Source organism: Nicotiana sylvestris, chromosome 9 (genome assembly GCF_000393655.2).
Source record: "Nicotiana sylvestris chromosome 9, ASM39365v2, whole genome shotgun sequence".
Classification (NCBI taxonomy): domain Eukaryota; kingdom Viridiplantae; phylum Streptophyta; class Magnoliopsida; order Solanales; family Solanaceae; genus Nicotiana; species Nicotiana sylvestris.
Genome location: NC_091065.1, coordinates 151,581,307 through 151,593,030, shown reverse-complemented (window position 1 = coordinate 151,593,030; position 11,724 = coordinate 151,581,307). Strand labels below are relative to the sequence as shown.

Sequence of the window (11,724 nt, the reverse complement as noted above, 5' to 3'; positions counted from 1 at the left end):
TATTGCTCATATTTATTATGTTCTATTTATTGTTCATCATTTATTGCTTATTATTGGCCATAAAGAGCCGTCTTTGATTTATTTATAACTGTTATTCTCCATCGACCATCTTCAGTAGCTCCCAACCGAGCTTCAGACTCGACCCCGAGGCCCCCGAATAGGCAAGCTCGAGGCCCCGATTGACAGCGATTCGGTTTGATTAATATCTCGTTTCTAGATCTTTCACATAACATCAACTGCCTAACAACCAGCATAAAAATAGATCACGTATTTTTAGAACCATTAAATCAAATTTAATTGTTATTACCGTTTTCACGGTAAACATATGAAAAATATACTTTTATTTTCTTTTAAACTCTGTATCAATCAAATTTTAATATAATATAAAATTAAACGGGGATGTAATTAATCAATATACCTGTGGGGGTTTACGTCTATCCATTGAATTCTAAGAAGATTACCGTACAGCATTTAAATTTATATTGTGAAAATTTTGGGCCAGCACTAAAATTTAGTGTGTATGATATCTTTTCTTAAGCGACTAATATATTGACACGTATAAAATCTGGGAACAAACACCAACCCTAGTTCTGAGGTATCTTATTACGAGTACAGAAGCTAATCCTAAGGTTACTAAAGATTGCAGCTGAGAAAAGGAGATACCGGAAAAGGAAAGTAGGAAACCTAACACACAACTCATATTTCCTTTTTCAGTAGTCTCTATAAATGAGGATTTGATCAACTCGTACTCCGATGTTACAGCACGTAACCCATTTTATTATAACTATAATGCAAGTTAAATCCATAAAGCTACAAAAAAGAAAAAGTGTGAATAACTAGTACTCAAGGGTGTGGCTCAGTGCTTAATAAAATGAGAGGAGAACCATTAAGCATCAAGTTTAAAGTCCAACGGAGACAGAAATTATTACTCTCTCTGTCCCAATTTATGTATCATATTTTCCTTTTTAGTCTGAATAAAAAGAATGTTATATTTTCTTATTTAGAAATAATTTAACTTAAAACTTCTTACTATATCTTTTGTAAAATATAAATTAAAGATATAGTAATCTCTATGGCTTATTTTAGACCATAAGTTTTAAGTTATTTACGTTGAGTCAAACCCCGCCACTTAAATTAGGAGGGAAGGAGTATGTGATTTCTTCTTATCTTCCTAAACCTTGACAACTGAATTACTTGATACATGTACTGGTGGGAAGTAGCAGACACCAAGTGAAATAGTAGAGTTAAGCGCAAGATGATCTGAACACAATCCCAAAACAAGTTTAGGACGGCTACATAAATATTTAACCATATCGCTTCATATTATCAATCATCTAATATTAAACATAGACGGATGTAGTTAAGGACTTATATATGTACGGTTCATTCGAATCTGATACCTTTGGTTTGAACTCTGTATATGTATTAAAAAATTCACTAAGTAAGTAAAAACAACAAAGTTTGTACCTAATACATTATATGAGTTGTGGTAGAATTTCAAACTCTAACCCTTAATGTTCAAATCCTAGATTTGACTCTATATGTAAACAAGAAACACTCCACCTAAAACACTATGTTACCTAGTAGAATTAACCAAGATGAAAAAAAAAAAAAAAAAAGAATTCACCTTTTCTCTAGATATAAATAAGAAAGACTTCACCTTTTTCTCTCTCTCTAGCTAGGGTTTGCAGTTCCCTTCTTTCTTTCACAGTTTTGGTTGACCAGTTAGAAGAGAAAGAGGATCAACTATTACCCATATAAGAAAAAGTGGCTGCCAAAAATCAAATCAAATAAAAAAAAAAGGGGGGGTTAAAATGGGTAGGGGAAGAGTGGAGCTGAAGAAGATAGAAAACAAGATTAATAGACAAGTCACTTTTGCTAAGAGAAGAAATGGACTTCTCAAGAAAGCTTATGAACTATCTGTCCTTTGTGAAGCTGAAGTTGCTCTCATCATTTTCTCTACCCGTGGCAAGCTTTATGAGTTCTCTAGCACCTCCAAGTACTAATCTTCATTCCTCTTTTCATATATATAAATGTCTATTTATGTGTTTTTGTGGATCTGATATATTATTTCTCTTTCAACTGTCTGATTTATTTTTTAATGGCTTAAATCAGCTCAAAGCAACCAACTTTCTAGTATAGTTTTTTTTTTCCTTCTGTTTTTACATGTGTGGAAAGAATTTTCTTGGATCTTTCTTAAAGCAAGATTAGGTTTTTAGCTGTTCATCTAACTGTTTTTGACCCAAAAATGTTTCAATATACATGTTTAGTTGTGTGTTTTTGTGAGATCTGAATATTTTTAGCTATTTCTCTTTTTTTATTGACCATAAACTTTTGCTCTCTCATCTGTTTGATTTTTGTTTGTATAATGGCTTAAATTAAATCAGCTCAAAGTAATCAAACTTTTTTAATACAGAATTTGTTTTTTTTTTTTTTGCTTTTTTTATATGTATGGAAAGTATTATTTGGATCTTAAACATTTTAATAAATACATACAATATATAATATTTTTGGATCTTTTGCCAATACAACATTAGGCTTTCAGCTGGTCATATAACTGTTTCCACCGCAAATATATATTAAAAGGGGACGAAAAAGAATAATGAGTAGGAGACACAAATATTTAACTTAAATACTTGACTGACAATGTAATTAACAAAAAAAATGTGAAGAATTTTTACCCGAGCAGTGTAATTTGATCTATTTTAGCAGTTAATATGTTTTGTTTTCTAAGATACTAATTCCACTTTTTACGAACGTACAGTATAATTTTTTTTAACACTGCCTATGTTCTTTAACCAAGTATATATACCCACAATCTTATGAATATGGTATAATCTTTTTTGACACTGCATGTGTTCTTTAATCAGATATATATACCCGGCCACAATCTTTGTGCCTCCTTATTTTCTCCGAAACAAACGGGTACTTTTCAGATCTAGAGATGGGCTTTATTTTTTGTACTTCTCCAAATACATTGGAAAAACCAAATAAAACATTGTTCCTCAGTTTTTTCACATCCCTCCATGTCCATCTGAAATCTTTTCAAGGATGACAGAATTTAGATAAGAATATTCTCTTAAATGTATTTATTTTTGTCAGTGTGAATTTTCTTTTTGTTCTTTCAACAGTCTGACTTTCTGTTCAATGGCTTGAGGCCACTCAAAAGAATATCAATTTTCTAGTTTAAGTTTACTACTTTTTTGTTTTTGCTTTGTGATGAGGATTTTTCTTCCCAATGCAAAATTAGTTTTTCACGGGTCATTTAGTGGTTTCTACCCAAAAAAAAAAAAATCAAAAAGAAACAAACTTCAACCTAGAAGCTGATGGATGTCTTGTAAACTGCAGTCTCATTGCAGATTTTTATCACTTCAGATGTCTTTCATGGATTAGTTTGAGGACTTTGGTCTAATATAGTAAGAGCATGATGTTTGATATAGACCCACCTCGCAAGTTCGAACATAATAAATTTCAAAACTCCCATCAACTGACCCTCTGGAATTTCTCAATTATCAAGAAAATGAAAAAAAATCTTTTAAAAGAAACTTTGAGTACGAAATTTAACGAGAAAAAAGAAAGAGTTTGACACGTATTAAAAGTATGCTTCAAATTTTGAGGTCTCTTTTTTTCTACTTAAATCGAGAAATTCTTGAGAGCTAATTGACACATGGTTGGAAATAATAATGTACACACTCCTTTTATCTTTCTTCACTTAAATTCTAAGCCTTTATTTGTAACATAATTTAAACTTGTGACGTGCGTTAACTCACATATCACGAGTTGCACTCTTACCACTCGCTTGACAAAAGACCTAAGGGACTTGAAAACTATATTCCTTTAGAACTTGTGGTCTTAAGCATATTATGGCATTGTTATAGGTATAAAAATATGCTATTTATATTAAAATGAGAAGTCTAGAATAAAAATATTCTTAAATATTAAATGTGTTATATTTTTAAAACAAACTAAAACTAAACGAGTACCATACAAAATGGAACAGAAAGAGTGTCGTAACATAATCTCTGTGTTTGCGTGTGTTTTGATCCTTTAATTTCGAGACAAAAGGAATAAAGGGTCGTACATGCAGATCTGCAAGAAGAGTTTTATTTTCATGATATCGTGTACCTCCCCAAATTCCTTGGAATAAGCAGATAAAACATTGTTCCTCAGTTTTTTCACTATCTTTCTGTACATGAGGACCATGAGAAAACCTTTTCAAGTATTACAGAATTTTAAATGGATTTTTTTTTTCTGTCAGTCAAAATTAATCTTCAAAATGGGTGTTTTATTTTCCTTTTTTCTTGTGGGATCTTACAAAATAGTTATAAATTTCTCTCTATAGCTCACTTGCAAGTGCTAAAAAGTGTGTTGCTATTTGTTTATGAAGCTAGCGCCTATATCTTTTTTGGTATCAATCTTCAACGAGAAGATGAAAAATAATTAAGAAGTTTTACTAGTCCATGCCTTTGGCTGCGAGAACCTTAATATTTTAGTAATACTACCTTGCAATCAATGATTTATATAGGTATTTGAAGCGATTTATAGTCCTAGTGAAATGTTATATGACTTATGCATTACATTAGAAAAAGATGAAGAAAGCAATATTAATACCTACTAAATAGTGAACTTCTTCATGTACTATGAATTGCCCTTTCTCTACTAACTGCATGGATATAATCGAGAACATATTGTACTTATTAGTTGAGAAGGAAGACGACCATTTTGAAAGAGAGATAGAGGTCGTTTGGTTCAAAGATATGTTATACGAGAATTATAATATAAGGATTATTAATATAGAAATTAGTAATACATGAATTATTTCTTATTGGATGTTTGATTCATTGCACTCTTGTTAGAGATACAAGTTATCATTTAAAATATTTGCTTATGTTGTACACTAAAAGACAATGAGTTTACAATTATACTCTTGAATGCTTGACCTTCATTGGCTTCTAGGAAAAATATCAGGCTAATTTTGTTCATTTGGTTCTTTATTCACGTATAAGTTATACATGGATAAGTTATTTCATATTGCTGGTGGTATAACTTAATGGATTAATTGGTGTATTAAGTTAGACATACTTTCTTATTACAAACTAAATATTGGATAAGCCTATACCAAATTATATACCATGATTATTTTCCTTATAGATCATACCAAAGGATCATAGAAGTCTAGTATTTAATTTTATCCATTTAAACTACACTCTAATTAAGTAGCCGCGAAAACAAGACAAGAATCTCATCTTTGATTCTTTTAGGTATTACTCTTCTCACGTGTAGAAGAATTTCAGTAGTGTTGAACCGTGTAACCATCTTATCTAAAAGTTTAAGTTGTAAAAAAGAGCACATTTTAATTTATTTTATTGTGTCTTCAATATGTCCCCTCACGTGCGGGTTTGACTCTTTTTTATTAGCCAAACATATGAAAATTCTTTTTGACATTGGGTGGCGATGAGACTCGAACCTAAGAGTAGTTGATCTAGAATTTGGTTTTCAATTGTAGTTATGTCTCTCTTCCACATGTCTTGTTTCTTATTCTTACATGCAGTGTTACTAAACACCATGGTTTTGTTGCATAAAAGCAATGAAGCGCGCGATGTGAAGAGAGGAGTTATCCTTTCATAGGTGATCATCGCCATGCGCTTCAAACAATGATTCACAAAGTGATCCACATAGAAAGCGTATTCTTTGAATCTGAAACTTTAAGGATTTGGATTAACATTTATAATATTATATTTTGGATGTTATTATTTATTTTAATTTAAATTTGATTGTTATAACACTAATTCATGTGTTAGGTATCTTTTAAATTTTCTTTAATTGTCGCTTTTCTCTTCATCCACTATAAGGATCTTGTCACTTTTTTTGTACTTTTCACTTTAAAAACACTGATTATAAGATGTTTTAAAGTGTGTAGCTATCTGTTAAGGTCATTATTCCAATAAAAGTTCAAACAATGCTTGTTATTTTTTCTTTCCTTTACTTTGTTGTATAATGATAGCTTATGTTACTTGGATAATCGTTGGAAAGTGAACATGTGAATATTCTTGGGGTCAACCCTGCATTCTTAAAATTTTAAGTTTTTGTTCTTCTTCTTTCAAATGTATCAGCACGCTCAAAACCCTTGAAAGGTACCAAAAATGCAGCTACGGGACGTTAGAAGTCAAACAATCTGGCAGAGATTCTAATGAGGTCAATTAAATCCAGAAATCTTGCTACTACACTTTCTCAGATTTGTTGTTCTCTTGTTGCTCGTTTAAACGTAAATATACAGTTGAATCCTTTATAAATTTGCTATCAAATTCATCTTCCATTTACAGGAAAAGTTCTACAGGGAGTACTTGAAGCTTAAAGCCAAATATGAGTCCCTGCAGCGATATCAAAGGTAACTCGCCTTTCTTTAATGCTACTTTAAAATCAGGCTTATTTGCACCAGATGTTGGACCAAGATATACGAGATCCTAATCTTTTTAAGTTATTAAGTTCTAAATTAATAATTTATATACATATTTTATAAAAAATTTAAGACAAATACATGATCTAAACCAAAGTTACTGAGTTCAGCGTAATCGATATTGTGGCTCCGCCTCTGACTACATACAGTCCTACTAAACGTCATTCTTTCACGGATGGTTTAATAGTTTTTGAGGCGGTAACAGTTGCTACTAAAAAGTCATTCTCCAATAGTGACATGAGAGTTACCATTGATGGTTTAATGATTCGCCACTTTATTCAGCAGCGACTTGCCCAAATTCTATTTTGTGGCGTATTTGTTTAAGTTTTCTGGCATTTTTGTCGCCCAAAATGTGCCATCACAAATAAGATTGGTAATGGAAGTAATTCCAATAATCCTGTGATCAGCATGTTGTAGCGATTTTTAGGGCCTACTTTAGTCTCCATGAAAAGGCCGATTTCTTGTAGCACGTTTTCTGGAGACTACAATGTTAAAATAGCATGGTCTAATCAGTTTTCGGATTGGTCATTCAAAAATAGTTAGCGTTTGCCAAGTCATTGAAAAATAGCCACTATTTTGCTGTAACAAAGACCGATCCAACATAATATACTGAAGTTCGGTGCACCTGTGTATGAACTTCCAGCATATTATGCTGGACCAATATACTTTGCTGGCTCGAGTATATTATGTTGGACCAGCATATTGTACTGGAACTCCAGTATATTAGACTGGAGTTCCAGTATAATAAACTGGAACTCCAGTATATCATGCTGGAGTATTTTTCCGGATTTTGAACAGTGTTTTCATTCAGATTTATCTTTACATGAAAAGTGGTTAAATTTCGATTACTTTTGAAACTGTGGCTATTTTTGAATGACCACTTGTAAATCAGGCTATTTTTGAATTTCTCCCGACTACAATCTTTCCCTGTTAATTCAGCGGGTTTAATTTCTCCGGCATAACAAACTTTTTCTTTTTGATAAAACTATCCTCTATAGCCTCTCAAAATTTTAATAGCCCATGTTTTTCCCTATTGACACGAAATGACCCTCCGACCCAAACATACTACATCTAATAGCCCGAAATGTCTATTTTGTATATTTTTTTGTATAGAGACAGTCTATTTTGTATATTTTGTATAATGGCAGTCTATTTTATATATTTTTTGTATAGTGACAGCTTATTTAGTATATATTTTGTATAGTGACAGTCTATTGTATATAAATTGTACAATGACAGTCTATTTTGTATATTTTTTGTATAGTGACAGTCTATTTTGTATATATTTTGTATAATGACAATTTATTCTATATAAATTGTGTAGTAACAGTTATTTTACTATATTGTTTGTATAGTGACAGTCTATTTTGTATATATTTTGTATATTAAATACTATACATGAGGTAAAAAATTAAAATTTTAAAAAGAAAAATACAACAAAAATAATACTAAAATCTATTTTTGAAAGTTGGAAGGACGAAGGTAGCAGCTGCAGAAATGGACACTACAATCCATATTTGAATTTCCAAAATTCCAACTCCCAAAACCCACCAAACAATTCCAGTCCTCTTTCTCCCTTCTTTCCCCCTCTCACTTCGATCGCGGATCCATTTCCAAACCCTAATTTCAAACCCCTCAAATCTCTATACATATATCAATTCAATGTAATCCATACACATATATATATATATATATATATATATATATATATATATATATATATATATATATATATATAGAGCCAGATTGAATGAGAAAGGAAACTAGAGAGAGAAAGAGAGAGAGAAGGGTTAATGACGGCAACTATAGAAGGACAAGATAGGGTTTTTGCTGCAGCTCAACACTGTGTTTTTGTGATAGTTGGGTTTGTCAATTTCGGTGGCTAGCCGCTAGAATTAGTTTTGGGCTATAAAATGTATTATATTGTAATTAATGGCTATCGATTGTCATTAGTTTTTTCCGAATGGCTAGAAGTGATAATAGCTCTTTCTTTTTCGCACCAATTTAGCCCATTGAATTAACAGAGGACATAATTTAAATAGTGGTCTCAGAAAAGACCAATTGTGCAACTGCTTATAGCTAACATATTTGACATTTTGTTTGGCAGACACCTTCTTGGGGATGAACTGGGCCCTCTAAACATAGATGAGCTTGAGCACCTTGAACTTCAGCTAGATACTTCCCTCAAACATATAAAATCCACCAGGGTAAGCAAATTGTAGATGCATATACTCCATCATTATTTTAAAAAAAAAAAACAGTTCTCTTTATTTGATAAAATGGTGTGCCCAAATCTGCTTGCATGCACCTCAATTATTCTAACGAATATCGGTTATCCCATCAGTATAAGTTTTGAGTAATTTTGCATAGATAGGAAAAAACCATCTAACCTTTTTCTTCTAACATATATGTTGACATTTGAACCATGGTCTGCTGTGTTTTTAGTTCATTGACTATTAAGTAACATCTTTAATCGGGTGCAAGCAAAAATAATGTTTGTTATTATGTTATGCCATCTTAAAACACACTAAATGACCATTTTATCATTATATTCGATCAGTTTTGTACTCATCTGGATTCGCACCATAGAATAAACCAAAAGAATAACTCAAAATGTTTGAAGTGTTATATTACTGTAGGGAGATATCTTCTTTAATTTAAGTATCCATCTCTTTTGGTGGCTTTCCAGACACAGTTGATGCTTGACCAGCTTTCTGATCTTCAAACTAAGGTAACCTACATTTGGTTCCTAATATTCTTGGATAAATTTCACATATTGTTCCTCTATTTATATTTCAATTACAGGAGAAGTTGTGGATTGAAGCAAACAAAGGTCTTGAAAGAAAGGTAGGGTAGACTTAGCTCATTCTTGGACTTTATATATTGTAAAACTTTCCCCGATTGTGTTTCAATTTGCTTGTTTCATTCCATATATGAAATAGTATAAAAGAATATTTCACTATTACAACAAAAGATAACTACACTACTACAGGGTCACTGCCCATAATAAGCGAAATTTGTAACCTCAAAATTAAGGGATACAATATACTAGAATAGGTTAAATTGCACTAGTAATGTAAAATAATGTAAACACTGTTCGTGCATGTAAATTATATCCATGTTCTAAATATTTCATTAATTATATCTTATGGATGGATCCTACAAATGATGCTGCAATGATTAAACATTTATATATAGCTGGAAGAAATTTATGCTGAGAACAACCTTCAACAATCCTGGGGAGGTGGTGAGCAAAGTGGCGCTTACAGCCAGCAGCATCCTCAAACTCAGGGTTTTTTCCAACCTCTAGAATGCAACTCTACCTTACAAATAGGGTAAGGTTCTATTTTCATTAGTTATTGTACTCCCTCTCTTTCATTTTATATATGCAAAGGTGTTTAACTGGATACGAATTTTAATAAAGAAATATTTTTTGGAACTTTGTAATCTTAAACATGATATTCTATAGCTATAAAATCATGTCATTAAGAACGTAAAATTGAGCAGTTTAAAGTAAATTATTTTTAAATATAGAAATGTGTCATCGTTTACTGAGCCGGCTGAAAAAAATACAAAGGAAGTGGTATTTCCAACTATATGCTGGGAGGGATGTATATATGAAATAGATATGCAAAGCACATTCACTATATTCCACACGAATTATTTGTTGAGAAAAGGATCAACAAAATAATGCGTGAAATGGTACTCTATATCCATTAACTTAAAATTCTGGATCCAGCTATATCATATATTGCCTGACTCTGAATGGGGATAGACTAAGGCTTATTTTCCTTTGATGATAGGTATGATCCAGCGAGTTCAAGTCAAATAACAGGTGTAACCAGTGGCCAGAACATCAATGGCATAGTCCCAGGTTGGATGCTGTGAATGTCCCTTAAAAGAAATCTTCATGTCAAGCAAATAAATGCAGTTATTCAGCTATCTGAGGACTGTAACCTCCTTTCTCTTAGTTTCTAATTTTGTGCAAAGCGCTGTGGATATCCTTATATATACAGTTGCTTTGAGATGTTTGTAGAACAATTCTATGACACATTTTGCTACAATTTTTATACTGTCACAATTACAAAGCTTCAACTTTAAGATAATATCATTTATATATTTAGTTTGTTTTTTTGTTAATTCATAAAAGATAGGTAAATAAATCAGTGTTCAACTTCGAATACTGATAGTTTAAGGAAGAATGATGTATGGAGCATTTATATATATGTATATCAACTTCGAATACTGATACTTAAAACAAAAAAGTTGCATGTTGGCAGGTAAATAATTGGAAGTAGAATTAAAAAGATAACAAATCCGTGCAATTACCATTCAAATATTCCTCTATTTGTAAGGCTTTCATCTCGTACAGCTCAACCAAAAATACCCAAATACTAATTACGGCAGATATACATAGAAAGTTTTAATCTTGATTAGAAAAAATCACGAGAACAAGAAAGAAGCGGAATTAATTGATAGATTTCTCCAAACAAACAACTGATGAATTATGAATTAACTAGTTCCTCTCGGGAAGCTTTTGCAAGTTCTTTTTATTAGTTGAATGGGATTCCAGGATAAAAAAATGACAAGCTTCAAAAAAACATATAGGAGAATTGTTTTCTTCCCCTTTGTAGAATATAATGCTTCTGCTTCTAAGAAGAAATTATTTTTTTCAGCCTTTCTTATAACAAAAGAAAAAAGAAAAAAGAGAAAGCAGTTTCTCGGTTGCTACTAATAGAAAAACACTTATACTTCTTCTAATACCTTGATCATGCACCTTAACTCTTCAAAAGCACATTTAACTTGGTCAATAGGACTATAAGACTAGTACTGTATTACGGCCTCACTTAAAGGTGTCAGAGGGCCGGGCCGGGCAAGTCGGGGTAGAGAAAAAGGGAACCGATCGGTTTCGATACCGGGCCGGTTTTTAGTTATTTTTTATCGGATTTATCGGTTTCGGGCTTCCCCGTGCTAAATTTAACCTGAACGGTTTCGTGCCTAATGGGTCGGGCTGAGTTTTTTTTTTGTATTTTATATTAAGTTAAAGTAAAAATGTAAAACACTAAAAACTAACGCATAAAAAGAATATTTGAATAAATTTCAAAGGCTTTAAAAGCCTTATATTTGAAAAATTCATTACGAATTTAAGGTAATACAATGAACATGAAAAAAAAATATACACTTATAGTATAAGTCTTATACTGGAGTGTTGATAACTTGATATGAAAGGATCAAACTTTAAAGGCTTTCATTTCAAATTTTCATTG

General features: G+C 31.7%; 1 protein-coding gene across 1 annotated transcript; it reads left to right on the top strand.

The window, feature by feature from the left end:
• Positions 1–1,668: 1,668 nt before the first annotated feature.
• Positions 1,669–10,583, top strand: LOC104210207 (agamous-like MADS-box protein MADS2). Its single transcript, XM_009759043.2, has 8 exons — positions 1,669–1,999; positions 6,114–6,195; positions 6,324–6,388; positions 8,565–8,664; positions 9,147–9,188; positions 9,263–9,304; positions 9,656–9,792; positions 10,261–10,583. The coding sequence occupies exons 1-8, from the start codon at positions 1,815–1,817 to the stop codon at positions 10,343–10,345; spliced, it is 738 nt and encodes a 245-aa protein (XP_009757345.1). The 5' UTR covers positions 1,669–1,814; the 3' UTR covers positions 10,346–10,583.
• The last annotated feature ends 1,141 nt before the right edge of the window (positions 10,584–11,724 follow it).